This window comes from Conger conger, chromosome 5, assembly GCF_963514075.1.
Source record: "Conger conger chromosome 5, fConCon1.1, whole genome shotgun sequence".
NCBI lineage: Eukaryota > Metazoa > Chordata > Actinopteri > Anguilliformes > Congridae > Conger > Conger conger.
Window position 1 is genome coordinate 50443407 of NC_083764.1, and position 16715 is coordinate 50460121.

At 41.5% G+C, this 16715-nt stretch overlaps 1 protein-coding gene across 1 annotated transcript; it reads right to left on the reverse strand.

The window, feature by feature from the left end:
• Positions 1 to 1478: 1478 nt before the first annotated feature.
• LOC133128485 (polypyrimidine tract-binding protein 2-like) lies at positions 1479 to 15771 on the reverse strand. The gene is made up of 14 exons (XM_061242061.1): positions 15675 to 15771; positions 14395 to 14425; positions 13377 to 13607; positions 12725 to 12868; positions 11990 to 12154; positions 10886 to 10996; positions 10267 to 10465; positions 9521 to 9598; positions 7405 to 7520; positions 5556 to 5589; positions 4961 to 5053; positions 4467 to 4683; positions 4195 to 4272; positions 1479 to 3092 (listed from the first exon to the last, which is right to left on the reverse strand). The coding sequence occupies exons 1-14, from the start codon at positions 15680 to 15682 to the stop codon at positions 2963 to 2965; spliced, it is 1635 nt and encodes a 544-aa protein (XP_061098045.1). The 5' UTR covers positions 15683 to 15771; the 3' UTR covers positions 1479 to 2962.
• Positions 15772 to 16715: the final 944 nt, after the last annotated feature.

The window sequence follows — 16715 nt, forward strand, 5'->3', positions numbered from 1 at the left end:
GCAATGAAGGCGATCCCGTCTGGTCCAAACAGATTTGAGGAACATGACGAAGAGTTCAAGGTGTTGCTATGCACATTTTGCTTGGTTCCACCTCACAACATACATGATTTAATGGACCTGCTGCTAAAGTCTTGGTGCCAGATACCACACGGCACCTTCAGAGATCTTCAGAGTCCATACCTCAGAGGGTCAGAGCTGTTTTGGTGGCATGCGGAGGACCAACATCATATTAGGTAGTCATAATGGTGGTCATCATGATTTGGCTTATTGGTGTAAATCCATTCACATAAGCACCTACATTATACATTGATATTCAACAATAGAGGGCTGGGAGGGACATCGTCAGTGACGATTTCTCTAGCAATTCCTGCTAGCCAGGCAACCATGGCTAGCTATCAACACACATGTATTAATGGGTAACCACCCCATGCAGGGCCTGTAGTTGCTTATTGGAGAACCATGGGTTGCCTTCACTGTCCCAAGCTGGCAGCATGCATGCTTCGGTACACAAGATGACATGAAGCTAGTGTCTGTAATTCAGCTTAGCAGTTAAAGAAAAGGAAATCAATGGCAATTAAAAATATTATGACTGGTGCACACTGTAAACTTCTGAAAGGAAAGGACAACCTCATACAAAAGGAGTGTGGGGTTTCTGGTAATGCTGATTAGACAGTTGCCGCCAAATTACAAAAAGCAAATGAATGAAACCGTTCATGCTTTAAAGTTCAGCTGACAATCGTGCAGAACGGAATTTCTGTGCAAAAGCCCTTATGTACGACTGATGGACTTAAAAATTGTGTTAAAAGCACATCTTATTTGGTGTTAGATATTAAACGACCAAGCATCTGTGATGCGGTGCAATAGTCAGCAGCAGCATTTTGGCTATTTTCAAATAAAGAAAAGCACTTTTGAGGGGAAAAAAAAGGAAGAAAAAGCAAAAAGCAAACAAGGCAGGCCTTAGAGAATTAGTCGCAAAAATAGGTTACCGAGACATATCTTACACTTAATCCTAGCAACGTGAGGGTGAACCCCCACAATCAGATTTCATGGAGGAAATGTAGTCCATGCAATAGGATACTCCATTGCTACATCAAATATCAACCATTCAGAATCAGTGCATTTTTTACAGCTAGGATTAGGTAGCGGTCTCAACAGCAAAAAAAAAAAAAAGAAAAAAAAAAAGATGGTTTTGCAAGAGAAGCATGAGACCTTTGAAGACTGATTAGTGCTGGCGACCAGAGAGACGGCGAGGTTGGGTTTCACAGCGGGAAGGTCGGTATGAAGCAGACGAAAGCTCAGGGTGGGGAAAACAACCCTTCGTTAAAAAAGGGCTCTGCTCGTTTTGGCCGGTTTTTCGAGCGGTCGTACGCGGCTCCAAAACTTTCCCCACCCCGCAGGAGAAAAAGGATGTCAGAAGCAAAGTGAGGTGAAGAACAAGAGAAAAGAGAGAGGCAGTATAGAGACAGAGAAGAGGTGAATACAGAGCTAGAGAAGTGTTTATTGAGCATGCTACAGAGGTAAAGCAGCGTACAAGCAAGAGAGAAAAAACAAACAAGACCGTCAAACCTCCCCGCTTGTTAGAAAAATGTACTTTTAATTGTTCTGCTTCCAAACTATGCTGAATTTTACAGTTCTAAAGATGTAAAAACTCAATTGATGTAGAAAACATTTTTTGTCCCCAACATAAACCACAGAATTCTTTTCTTTTCATTTCATTTTTTATTTTTCACCGTTTTGAGAGAGGAGAGGAGATTCTTTAAGTAATGGTGGATACAGGTTGAGGTTATGGCGAAACTCTTGGCGATAAAGAATCCCGTTCCAAGACTCACAGTCCGTACTCTTCCCTATTTTTTTATTTTAAATACAAAATTTATTTCCCAGAGGTTCAATAAAACTGAATTATATAATGCAATGTAAATTAAGACTAAAGGCACATAAACTTTGGTCCCAACAGGTAGTCCTCTTCAGTTGACAGCAAGATGATGACTTTACCTTAGCCAGAATGCAATGCTCAACTCACTTCCATTAGCTCTGTATAATGCATGCAACAGTGGTTTGTTCCGGAACTAACTAGACCTGTCAGCACATGCTCAAAACTTTGCAGCCACTGTCAATCCATAGACAAACAAAAATAAATGGCAAAAATTGCACGTATGCAATTAAGGTCGATTGACATCTATAAAGCATGTCCGGATGATGTGTGAAACACTTACACTAAACTCCTAAACTTTGTGGCATTGAAACAGAAAAAAAGGTTAATGATGTTTAACTTCAATTTTCAAATAAATTTCAATTAGAACAAGCTTTATCTTTGGTTGTCTGGATAAAGCAAGTAAACAGAGAAATGCGATTCCTTCGTGCAAAAAAAAAAACAACAAAACAAAAAACACTCCTCATGTCTTTCCCGATCTTGGGCAATGAATTCATAAACCAGGGTAAAAATGGCAGAAAGAAAAAACCCAATGTGCAGAATTGAATAAATCAATGAGCTATTAATATCTACACTTCTACAGCAAAACACAAACTGTACACGTAAGCATGAAGAAAATAATTCTAACATTTATACATCTACTTACATTAATAGAATGAATGTGCCTAAACTACCCACATATACGCAAACGTACAGATGTAATGTGTCGACGCTATTTTGTGAAGTAAGGCACATTGCTTTTCAATTCAATCTAACAAAAAAAAAAAAGGTTGCTTCCTTGGTGTGAAAAAATGGACAGTTGACGGCCTGCCTAATGTACAAATAAGGGGACGCCTCCAAAGCAGACTTCAGCATCTTTTTTCTGGCATATTTGTTTTCCGATAATCGATTACATTTTCCTTGAGGAATGACTGATAAAAAAGAAAAAAAAGAAATTAAAATGTCAAACTGTGGTCCCCAGTGTGTGGAAACAGTCGACAGGTTAGCGACAAACGCGAGCGTGAAGGTGTTGGTCATTCCGTCAAGTGCGATTCAGATGGTTGACTTCGAGAAGGACACCCTCAGGTAATGGTTTTCCCCCATGTTGTAATTGTGGAGGTCAATCAGGGCCTGGATGGCTTCTTCAACGGTCGACATCTGCAGGAGCGCCATTTTGTGATCTCTTCAAAGAGAAAGTTGCATTTTTAAAAGGTGAAAGAAAACCTTTGCAAGCAGAACACATGGAAGGAACTACATAAGACTGACTATTTTTTGGGAAGTTGTTGACTAGCAAAATGGCTCATAAAATTAGTTGGCTGTAAAAGCACTAGCTACAGTGCAGTCCATAAGTATTTCTACAGTGGTACAATTTCTGAAACAACGAATATGTGGTTACAGAGCAGTCTGCCACCTTTAATTTCAGGGCATTGATTAATTTTTTAATATAGTGTCCTTGTTTTAGGGGACCAAAAGCAACTGGACAATTGGCTTCAGATCTTTTTGATTAGTCAGTTATATTCAGTAGCTTTTTTAGTGCAGGTATATGAAATCTATCAGTATCTAGTCTAGACGAGGCTTTTGTTTGCCTTTGGTGTATGTTATTGCTGTTTGTCAACATCAGGCTAAGTACCTACGCCAGACAAGGAAGCCATTATGAGGCTGCCAAAGGCCGAACAATACCATGACCAAACTAAGTTTGGAACATCATTAAGAAGAAAGGCAACACTGCTGAGCTGCAACTGCAAAGGGGCTGAGGTCAAGAAAGACCTCTACAGTTGATGACCAAATAATTATCCCCATAGTGAAGAAAACCACCAAAACACCTTTCTGACAGATTAGAAACTCTTTAGGAGGCAGGCGTGGATCTATCAGCAACTACTCTCCGCAGAAGACTTCACAAACAGATCTAGAGGCTATACTGAAAGATGCAAACCATTAGTTAGCAGCAAAAGCAGCATGGCCAGGTTAATCTGTACAAATTTACCACCTGACTAATCTGGAGCAAATGGTGCAAATACTTTTTGTTCCCTTAAAATGGGAAATCCAATGTGCTTTAAAATCCAATGTGCCAAAAGCCAAAACAACAGAAATTGTACCACTGCCCAATTACTTAGAATGCACTGTATATGTATATACATTTAATTGGGCAACAACTATTTACTGATCATCATAAAAACTACTTGCACAAATATTGTATTACAGGCAATAGCTCATTGGTTAGTCAGGTGTGCATCAAGTTATAAAAAATTAAAATTAAAATGATAGAATTTAAATAAAAAACCTACTGGAAGAATTTGAAGGCTTTCACAGTGCCACCAGAATTGGAGAAGAGTAATCGGAGGTCCTCTTCAGTAACATCTTGTCTGTAAAGAAATTGTAAAAGTCAGCAACTTGAAGGGAGCAAACAAATATAACAGTCAGTGGGAACAAGCAAATCAAGCAATCAGACGTAGGGAACCCTCCTCCTTCCATGTACCCTCCTCAACTGTTACTCTGCATTGACTGCCTCCCAGCTGCTCTGCGGCTCAGTGCTGAACAGAGACCGGGCCGTACTCACGGGATGTTTGACAGGTGGAGGGTGGCAGAGGGAGGGAAGATGTTCTGGAAGTTCTTGGAGCCGGGCTTTTTGAAGCGGTGGAGCGGCGAGTTGGTGAAGTCCTTGGTGAGCCCCTGGTCGTCCAGGCCTTCCCTGGGCAGCTGTACCGTCTGGTGTTTGGACAGGGTCACCCGGATTATCTTCCCGTACATCTTCTGCCCGTTCAGGTGGCTCATGGCTGGGAAAGAAGTGAGCGGTGAGTTTAAGTTCCCGCTGAACTGAGGAAGGTTTTCTTTTTCTGCCCCTTGTTCCATAACAGCGAGTGGGGTTTCAGATTGAGAAGAACAACGTCGTTTTGTTACAACAGGTTGAATAGGTTTAGTAAGTCTTCAACAAAACATTCAACATTCGTGTGGCATGCCATTTAAAACTACTGTCACAAACTACAGTAATGATAATAAATAATTTTGACAAAAAAAAAAAAAATCATAATAAACACACCAAGATGATCTTACCGAGCTTAGCTTGATTCCCATCTGCCATCTGTATGAGTGCACTGTCTTTCTTATTGTACAGTATCTTCACACGCTGAGCATCACCGTAAACCCCTTTTAGAGAGCGACAGGTAGCCAGGGGAAAGATAAATGAACCATGGAGAAGAGTTAGCAGGTAAAAGTCTGATATTAAACAAGAAAAGTGAAAAGATAGAATACATACATTCAAATGAGTGAACAAATAAAGAGCTGAATAAAGAGATTTATAGAGAGAACATACTCTGATACACCCTCCAAAACAAGCTTTTGTGAAATGGGAAAAAAAAAAAAAAAAAATGTAACTGCATGCAAAAATAATCATAACATGCATTAACAGAAATCCACGAGAGAGAGACTTCAAAATATACAAAACCACCCCCTCCCGCCCACCCAGAAAAAAAAAAAAAGCAAAAATGGAAAAAAGTAACAGTACTCAACTATAAGCCAAAACATTAGCTGTAAATCAAATTAAAATATAAACTATGCTTCAAACCAATTGATTGGATGGAAAAAAAAGCAGAAAGTAAAAAATAAATAAATAAATAAAATAAAAAGTAGAGTGCTAACGATAACATACCGAAGAGGGTAAACAGACTTTGGGGCGTAACCATCTTTAGAAGGAGAGAAGAGCAAGCAGCGTAAGACAGGAAGAGAGCAGAGTCGAGGAAGAGCGGAGATGAACAGATCATCCATAACGAAGAGTGGTTTCCCGTAGAATGGTGGGGTGGTCATGGGTCATGGTTCAAGGCAGTTAATTGGGGCAAGTTGGTCCGAGGAACATTTTTTTTTTTTTTTTTTTTTTTTTTTGTTCAAGCACAAAGCATGAACGGGGAAGGGTGGGGTTGGGGAGGGGGTTGGGGGTAAACAGGGTGGAGTAGAGAGGGTGGAGAGAAGGGGGCAAGGTTGGGGGGGGGTAACGAGGAAGGGGTGGACAGAAGACAAGGGGGTAAACAGGGAGAGGGGGTAGGAATGAGAAGGGGGAGAGGGGGAGGGGGAGGGGTGCAGCAATGCAGAATAAAACAAAGGAGTAGGGGAACAAAAATAAAATACAGGTCAGTACATAGGAAATGCAGGAGTTTGGTCAGAAAATGGCTGGTTTATGTCTTCTTTTATATACAAGAAAATAACTGTGCCAAATGTAATCACCCAAGACAAACGTGGGCAAAGTACATTCATATCAAAAAATAATTACAGCATAGAATAATGAGGGGGGGGGGAGGGGAGGGTAGATAATAAAATAAAAATAAAAAAGGCATGCAGTAGAATTTGAAGTCTGACATCTACTTGCTCAAGCGTGACAGAGTATGAAAGGCAGGCAGATTGTTAAAGAAGGGGCATCTGGGTTTTAATTTTTTCTTGGCATGCAGGTGTAACTTGTGAAAAACCACCTTGCAAAGTTATGGCATAAACAGAGCGCACCATGTTTAAGTCCACAAACCCGCAAGGTGTTTGGGGAAAAAAATCATGATCGAAAAATGTCCCTTGGAATACCCTCCCGGGAGACAGAGATAGAGCAAATGAGCAAGAGAAAGAGAGAGGGAGAGAGGGCAAGGGGAGGGAGAGCGAGAGCGAGAGCGAGAGAGAGAGAGAGAGAGAGAGAGAGAAAGAGAGAAAGACAGGGAGATAGCGCTCCCACATTTCATACCAACTTTCACAGCATAGAGAAAAAAAACAGAGTCAGGAGAGAAGAGGCAAACGAGAGCTTAGAGAGAAAAGACCAAGAATTAAAGGAGTATCATTTCACAGGATGAAGCAGAAGCAGAGTTTAGGAGACAGTGGCCAAAAAATCTGCAATGAAAACAATGACAAAGGAGACAGAGAAGAGCCCTGGTAGCTTCACTTTACAGAAAATCCTAAAGGAAAAGTATTTCAATAGTGTTTTCCATGAAACAAGACACAGGACATATGCCAGCACAAGGACAGAGCTAAATAATACAAAACAATGAGACAAATCTACCGTTAGTTATTTTCATCATTAAATAATGGGTTGATAATTGACTAATTAGAATGCATTGTTAGTTAACAAAAAAATAAGCAAGGTCAATAAGAAGCAAAGTTTTGAGGGTAGAGCCACCATATTCAATGCTTTGCTGTATTTCACATTTTTCTGCACTTATAAATGACTTAAAACGAAGTGCCTTCAGACTGAAATTTCAGAGTTGAGCGGTTAACCTCTCAAAAACAATTCGACCAAAAAAAAAAACACTGAGGCACCCCTGCTTTCATTCTAATAAATATGTATGATTAGTTGACATGTGCAAGGACACAATTGACAATGGCATAAAGGGCAACACAACAGAAGCACAGTATGTACATGTCACCTGACTGAAGAGAATGAAGGGGGGGGGGGGGGGGCGGTTGGGGTGAGGACAGGAGACAGGGAGGACGGACACTGGGGGAGAGGTCAGGGCAGACGCAGTACTGACCTCTTCGTTCAGGTTGCTGACGAGGAGCACGCCGCTGGTGCCCGAGTGTCCGGACAGCGCCACTCTCCCCGCGGCCGCCGCGGCCGCCGCTGCCGCACTTAACGGACTCAGCGCCCCTGGAAGGGCGAGACGAGTTTAAACGCCGCTTCTAGTGCCGCTCCTAGTGCCGCTGTGATTTCAGCCCCTTTCAGACCGGGTTTCAGGTTTCCCGTGGTATCCATTTGGCATGAAGAAATCAAAGCTGGCATTATTAGCGAAGTCAAAATATTGGTATTGGTATCAGTATCGTAAAGACAATGTAACAACTTTAAAGGTTAAAGGGGTAAGTTCGCCCAAGAATTTAAAAAGTATGTTTTCACTTACCCAGAGTTCTATCTAATCATCCAGATAGTTTTGCTGAGATCTGAATCATTTTCAGGTTTTTGGATACACTTGGATCCATGATATAGTACATCTCCACGGCTCAACATGGCAACAATTTACATGAGAAAAAGAGAGAGGCGTAGAGGTCCAGTACATCTTGGTGAATTGTATCCAAAAAGTTATCAAATCGCAAGAGATTATTCACATCTCAGCAGGGCAATCTGGATGGTTAGATAGTATGTTTTCACTTACCCAGTACTTTCATTTCATTTTTGAGTGAACTACCCCTTTAACCTTCAAAGTTGTTAGATTTTAGCAGTGTCTTTCCGATACCAATATTTTGACTTTGCTAGCGATACCAGCGTTGGTTCCTTCATACCAAATCAATACCACGGTAAACAAAACAAAATAATTTGTCCTAGAATTTTATGAACATAAAAAAATATTTACAGAATATCTGCTTTATAAATAGCGGCGACAAGCAAACGGCGGTTCTAGGTAGTAAAAAAAAAAAAACACCGGCCCTTCTAGTGTAAAAATTGGTCATTGGTCTCAACCTGTATTCAATAGTTTCCCTTGATTAACAAGAGTGCCAACAATCTGATTAATCAATTAAAAGTGACACACACAGCGCCTTCCTTCACATCACATTGGAAGATTAAACAAACAATACATTTAGAGAAATCAGATTTAATCAGCCAGTCAATCTATAAACAACCTGCAATAAAGGCCAAATTGAACAGTATCTGCTCTTCAATATAATTTAAATTACAAAAGCTAAATCAGACCTTTACATGAATATTCTCTGAATGTAGAGTGCAGAGTGTGTATTTACAAATTTAAATGTTGATAAATGTGCCCAATTTTGCAATGCAAATTAGAAAACATTTTTAGTCCGCTAATAGCCTATTGAAGAGAACTGACTTTATCTGATGCTATCGCTTATTATGTGACTATAATATGATGAGCTCAATTTTAATAATGTCAATGTTGAAGTTGAAGCATTTTTTCATTATAATAACAAACTGCAGGCATTGACGGTGTGGAGATAGCTACACCGTTGTAGCCTCGCACACCGTATGCAACGGTTAAACTGAACACTGTGAAAAGCCTACTAGGTTGGGTGCTGTAATAATGCTGTGAGGTTTGCTCTTATCATTGGCTTTTTAGGCAAAGTACTGCCGTATTTCACTTCCAGCATCCTGCTTTGGGAGGGGTGGTAAGCATGTTATACTGCTGCTGTTATATGCAGCCAACTTCTCTTCCAATACAAGGAATCAGAGCTACCCATCCAGCTTTCACCAGCCCGTATTTACACACACTCACACACTCACACACTCACACACTCACACACTCACACACTCACACACTCACACACTCACACACTCACACACTCACACACTCGGGCCACTAGGCATGCACACCAATGTCACTGCTCCCTTTAATTCTTAAACATGCATCATTTATTTTCCAGTGGATGCATAAAGTATAGAAGTTTGCAAATACTGGTACTGTACCATCTAAAATTTTTGGCACTGCAGTACTTTTTCTTTAACATATGTTGTACAACCCCACACCAACACATATGCACCTATATAGATCGAATTGCTTCCAAGACATTTTGGCAATTTTCAAATTTTCCATTATCCTTGATTGGAAAACTTCATTCAAAAATCCCAGGTCTTGTGGTAACCTCTCTAGTGAACCTCTCAGTGAAAGAAAGATTGAAAAAATCACATGGAAATATAGGTACCTCCTCCCTGTCCAAACCCAAGAGAAGAAGGAAACCCTCCACCACTAGAGTAGGAAGCCACCATTCCGGAAGGGGTACCTATGGAAAACATGCAACGTACAGTCCATCAGCGGATGCATTAGGGAAGTGGACATATTAGCACGACAAACACAAACTGTGCCTAGGCAAGGTAGAACCATCAACCAAACACTGCCTACGCATTTATCCACCACCCACAACCACAATGCTTTGCCCAAATACATTCCCATAATTTGTTCTGGCTGCATATATCTCCAACATGCCTTGGATGACTGCATATCTGCATGGAGGCATAGGCAGCTAAGCATTATTCAATAGGAGATAAACTTTCAAAAAGTTCACAATCACACACACAAATCTTTTCCTGGCATTTAAACGGTGCTTAAAGGGTCAAAAATGATCCGCCTTCACTCAATAAAGCAGCTTAATTAAATATTAAATAATTGAATTAAATAAACCCCAATGCATGAAGAAACAACCTGTCACTCATCACAAACTTTGTCATCAAATTTCCAAAAAGATCATTTGGGAGTTCTCTGCTATTTGACCCTTAACACAACACAGCATAAAAATATGCTGCGCCTCCCAACCACTCACATTCCCTGGATCCAACTCAGTTTCCCAAAGTACAATCCTCAGAGGTCAGCAGCACGGGCGTGGCGACTGGCAGGAGGTGCCAAGCAGTCGTCTCCACGGAGAAAAGAAAAGTTCTGCGAAGCGACTCTTACCCAGCAGTGACGAGGAGTCCTTGCTGAGCGCGGCAGCGACCGACGGGTCGATGGCAGGCTGGCCGTCTCCGGCCGGCAGCTCCGGCCTGGTGTAGTCCCGGCTCTTGTCGTTGTTGTACTTCACGTTCAGGTTGATCAGCTTGGAGAAGTCGATGCGCAACGTGCAGCAGGCGTTGTAGATGTTTTGACCGTCCAAGGACTGCGGGGGAGGAATACCACGGAGCTGGTTAGCTCGGCTAATGACCGATAACCCGGTTTTATCACGCAACACGCAGCAAATCACATATTAGTCCTGTTCACTGTGTGTACTCCGGCTACTGGTTCACCCATTATGGACTAAGGCGCCCTAAAGAAAAGGTCTAGGAATCACAATGCATGTCTTTAAAAAACGGTCGTATGATCAAATACAACGCTGCCGTCGTATTCCTCTGTTAAGGGAGATATAACGAGCAGGTTGCATCCGCCCTTAAGGGGTTAAATGTCATCAGGTCACACGAGTCGTAATTATCGTGAGTTATGAATACCTGCTAATGCATGCTGCAATAGTCTATGTTACAATCAATACGGTACTGCGACCTTCCGTAGAATACCATGTCACTGCCTCTTGTGGGCGACTCACGAGTTTGGCTTGCTGGGCGTTGACGGGATCGCTGAACTGCAGCAATGCTTGAAACTGATTGTTCTTTGTGAATGTGATGATCTTCATGACGGTGCCAAACTTTGAAAAAATCTAGCGGGGGGAGAAAAGTGTGGGAGATCAGAAATGCAAGTGACCTTTGTTCACTCTAGTTCTACTCTTAATGTGCACATATCATACGATTATAATTCCATTTTACATTACATTAATGGCATTTGGCAGATGCCCTTATCCAAAGCGACGTACAGTCCATTAGACTAAGCAGGAGACAGTCCTCTCCTGGAGCAATGCAGGGTTAAGGGCCTTGCTCAAGGGCCCAACGGCTGCGCCGATCTTGTTGTGGCTACACCGGGGATCGAACCACCGACCTTGCGTGTCCCAGTCATGTACCGTAACCACTATGCTACAGGCCACCCTACATTCCATTCTCAATTATCAATAATACACATAGACCTACACACAATAGAGCAGCAGAAACTAAGTGATAAACACAAATTAGAATATTATATAATTAAATGTTTGGTCAACAGCCATACCACCATGTACCCTCCTGCTGAATGGCTGAAGCCAAGAAAGTGTGAGCTTGGTTAGTACTTGGATAAGAGATGTTGTGGGAAAACTAAGTCCCTGCTGGAAGAGGTGTTGCTGGTTAAATAAACCCCAATGCACAGGATGCTGTGCTGTAGGGGACACCTTTCGGATGAAACGTTAAACAGAGGCCCTGACTCACGCGGTCCCATGGCACTCGTTACAAAGAGCACAGGGTTCCCCGGTGTCTTGGGTATATTCTCACCCTGCCACCTAATCACTCCTCAGGTTAATTGGCTAAAAACTGTTCTCTTCTCCTCCACTTCAGCTGATGTGCGGTGAGCATTCTGCTACAAAAATGGATTCTGAGCATCACCCAGGTGGTTGCTCCACATTGGTGGTGGTTGAGACAAGTTTCCCCCGTTATCGCTGTACAGCGTTTTGCGTGTGTGGATGGGGAAAAAAAGCACTACGTGCAAGAAATTGTATACTTACTATTATTATTACTATTACAACAAAGATACAGTGTACTAGAAGCTGAATTTAAGATGCTCTAACCTGCTGCAGAACGTCGAGGGTGACGGGGTAGAACATGTTGTCGATGATGATTCTGAGCACGGGGCTGGGAGCCGGGGTGAGTGCGCTCTCACTCGCCGTCGACCCTGAAGTGGGTGTGCCTCCAGACTGCACAGCTGAAACTGCCTGGAGCACAGCCTGGGCACGCTTCGAAAGGAGAGAGAACACCAGCATACCGTAAACCAGCAAATCTCCTATCGGCTGGGAATATATATACATAATATGCATGTAGTGTGCAGCGGAGTAATGCTAGGCTTTTCTTTTTTTCAGTTTGATCATGAATGACCATTTCCAAGAGACCGGGCCTGCTCAATGCTATACATAATGTATTTTTGAAACCGCTTCATTATAGCCTTATGAACGTGTCCCAATTGTATTTTTTATTCTATACAGTCAACAGGCCTACAATCATAAAAGAGGACCAGGACTATTTAAATATATGTACTGAATCTCAAGAGTTTCGGTCAACTGCTTGCAATTTGCTTGGCTTTTCAGTGCATTTTCATCTTAATATGAACTCAGAATATAGAAATTGCTTTTCAGACTAGGGAAACAAATTAGTCCCTAAGTATTTGAAAAGCAACAGATATTGTTTAGCTGGGGACATAGTATCCATCTATCAAGTTGCCGATTGTTTGTATGTCCACTCACTGTATCCTAGGCTCTTTGCCTAATCATAATTCAACACCAGACTTTAAAGACGTTCTAGTAGCTCACCTGGTTGAGGGCATTGTCTGTCTTGAGTTCTTTGTGATTGGAGTACTGGATGAACACAGGAACGTTGCGAACGTGAGGCGTCACTGCCGTGTAATAGTTCACCATGGTAACGGCCGCCTCCTCTGTTCCAAGCTCCAAGAAGGCCTGTTACCATAAAACACGAGTGAATAATCAATGAAACCAACATTAACCAAACATCCTGCAGCCTGGTCATCAGAGCGCTGATGCATTCACAAGCCCAAAGCAACATCCGACTGCCTTCCCCATTTTTAAGCCAATTCCGAATACCCAATATGAACTGTTGGCCGGTCACTGCAACATCCCTTATCTATTCAGAGGGCAGGAAACTAGCGACCAAAATGTGCAGTGAGCCAATTGACCACACACACAATGGACCAGATGTAGCTACAACACCAGAGAACTGCTATCCAAGGAATCCTCTTCAGCGATACTTCCACTCCAGTGCTGTGTACTCCAACCAAAGTATGCATTTAAAATCACAGGCTTCAAATATAGCTAAACAAGCATTTGCCATTAAATCAGAAATGCTCAAATGAAAGCCCCACCTGAATAAACATTCAGTTACATTACCCACATTCCAAACTAGTCTGTGACTCGGCGCCAAAATACGATTGGTGCTCCAACCACACACCTGGTTCTTCCCTTTCAGCATCAGGATGTTGGTGACTTTCCCGAAGGGAAGGCCCAGGGCGATGACCTCCGTCTCCGACACCTCGCTGGGAAGCTTGCGGATGTGGAGCACTCGAGACGGGGGGCTGTCCATCCTGTCGTCCACCCTTAGCTTTTTGCTGTCATTTCCATTGGCCGTGACAGAATTTGGACTGTTGTACAAACTGCCGGACAGCAGCTCATCTGAGCTTCTCTGGTGGGTGAGAGAGAAACGAGAGATGAAGGCATGCATTCATAAAGACAGTGACTAAATCGCCATAGAAACCAATGAAATCCTCCCAGTCGCTCTAAACATAGGACTACACAAGGAAATTGCAATTTCACCAGAGGCATATTCAGAAAAGTAAATACTTTCTCTAACCTCACAAGCTATTAGCTTGCTGATCACATAATAAATTGCCAATTTAAATGAACACATCTGGCCATTTCAAGTTTTATATCCATGTAGAACAGCATTTATGTTCCTTAAATACCAGCAAATTTATCAAATCAAATTCACCACCAGTTCAGTGGAAATCCAGACATGTGCAATTTGCAGTGTTATTCCCCCACTGAATTAAAAGCCAAATGTATGGTCCGTGAGATCTGCAAAAATATCTAGTCTAAAATCTGTATTATACTGACATTTTCCATACAATTTACAAAGACGTCAACAAAAATGATTTAGTGTTATATCTTTATACTTTAATTCAATACACTAGATGGAAGTTTAGGTTGTACTGTCCTTTAACTCGCTGACCCCCCAAAAATGTATCTACTGTAGCTACTTCAACACAGATAGAACAGAGAAACAAATAAAGCTATAAAACAGAAGAGAAATGGTCAGGTAGCCAACGGTTTACAGACAATATATGATGGAGAAGTAACCAGCTCTAAAATCAAGTAATTTTCCCCACTTCTACATTCCATGAACATTGATTTCTCAACATTAAATGGATTTTCAGTTACAAATGTGAAATTACAGGAAAAAGAAGGCTTACCTTTACGCCAACTGCAACATCACTGACAATGCTGTAACGAAAAAAAACGAATGTATTATTGTTTTTTTTTCTTGTATAACTTCAGTCAACGCCATCTGGCTCACAATACTCGAGTAGCTACGTATGCTAGCTACAGTATGACCAAGTAGCTAGCATCAGCATCTCGAAATCAGTCCAGTGACGCTGTGATAAAAACGTGACTAGCGCTTGCTAACCAAATACGTCAGTGTTCATTCGGAAATGTAAATACTGAAATTGTGACCAGTAGCAAGATAGCTATAGCTAATGCATTTTAAGAGCCATTGCTATAATTAAAATAGCATGTGTCCCGCATTACATACTGTTAGTCTACGTTTGATGACCGGCTAGCTTCCTTAGGCCCCGCTAAGCCGCAGAGGCCTAAGCAAAATGCTACCATAGCTAATGATAGCTGACTAAACAAAATGCCCTTGCCCGATGGCCACAATTTTTTTTCCATGTAAACTTGACGTTTTTAATATTTTTGCTTAAGATATTCACAAGCATGAATACCCATTCCACCTGGCTGCATTTATAGCTAGTTAGCTTGCTTGCTACCAAGGGAAAAGGCTCGGACATGTCAATAAATTAAGTGAAATACTAAAGGTTGCTAGTACTACTTAACCACGCGTTAGCTACATAAATTGGGCTCAGAAAACAACGTGTAGTACTGTAACAGATAATGCAGAATTGTCCAATAGACATCAAAATTAATTGGCAAGCAAGCTAAAGTACAGCGTGACTAGAATATGAATTGTAATCTGCAGCGGGTATGAATAAGTTAGCTAGCTAGCATCAGCTATATAGCTGGCTAGCCATCTAACGTTACCACAAACAAAGGATTCTCAACCCACAACAAAGCGACAGGCACTGTCTAGGCACCTTGTCGCGCTAGCGGACTAGCTAGCTCCAATTGTCTGTTGCATAACATCTAGATGGCTAAACAGTATCAAAAAATATATTGAGGTTACGTGCTTGATTTCAGAATGCTACTGCAGGACATCGCATGCCTTGTATTTTTTTTAAGAAAAGTTAAATTACTGCAAAGAGCGCGCGTCAACCTACGTTAGCTAGCAAGCTCACTAAGTTAGCAAGTGAATCGTTCACGCAGCGCTAGTTAGCAAACATCATCACCGTTTCTAGCTCACAAGTTATCTAATAGGTTGGCTAGCTCTGTAAATGTTGCTTTTGTAGAATAGTGTCAGCCCATCAGCAAAATCACTAAATAAATCAATAAAATAAATATAAGCAACAATACATACCCGTCCATTGCCGGAGAAGCTATGTCTACGTTGTGTTCTCACTTGCTTCACCGCACCTATGCCAGCACCACGCAAGACGACAAAATGGTGGTCGAAGTTCGTCCGGAAAAAGCCGAATATAGTCGAAAGATTGACGGATACGAGTATGTATCCTGAACCAAGAAAACTAATGCTATATCATTTGATTGAATATTGAAGATTTGTAGAAAGCTAAATAGTATCTATGTAATTCATTTTAATTAATTTTTTTCAAGAGTTGATGGATTCAGTTTTCTTTTACCATAGCCTTACTAAGCCAATATACTTCCTTTAAACCATGTTAATTTCCATAAACATACTCAGCTGCTTTCCTGTACAAGCATACCATTTCTCCTAACTAATGCATGCTTTCACATAATCTTGATATTACATACTTTTTAGAACCACGGTTTAAGGAAAACATCCTGTGGGTCAAATTTTTAAAGGGACAGTTTACCCAAAAATGAAATTAAGGTATGTTTCTACTTACCCAGAGTAGTCTGTCCATCCAAATAGTTTGCTGTAGTTCATCTTGGCAAAGCAAATCATCGTCACACCCCAACTGTTAGATCAAAGACTTCCCCCCACCTACCAATTGACTTCAACCCACAAACATCGGAGCACCTGACCAAATCCACAGTGTGCGTGCATTCCATTGGAGAGCAAGGTTGCCTTCTCAAAAGACTAAAAGGATGATTAGTCATCCTCTGTACAGCAGACCAGGAGGTAACTTCTTGGCTTCTTTTTCAATTGGCAATTATTTATTATGTGCATGTAATTTCTCAATTCTTCAATTTCGATTTTATGGTGGAAACAAAAACCAGCACACCCTGCGGCTTTCCAGGACCAGGGCTGCAGATCCCTGACTTATCCTGTCATAGGAAGCCTATTGTTACCAATTAATTAGCCTGCTGGCAAAGAGTATATGGGCCTCATTCACTGGTGTTCTGTGAGCACTGACGATGGCTTTGTAAGCTGAAATATTTGCTTGTTTTTGTCTTTACCTGGCCAATTAAAATGTGT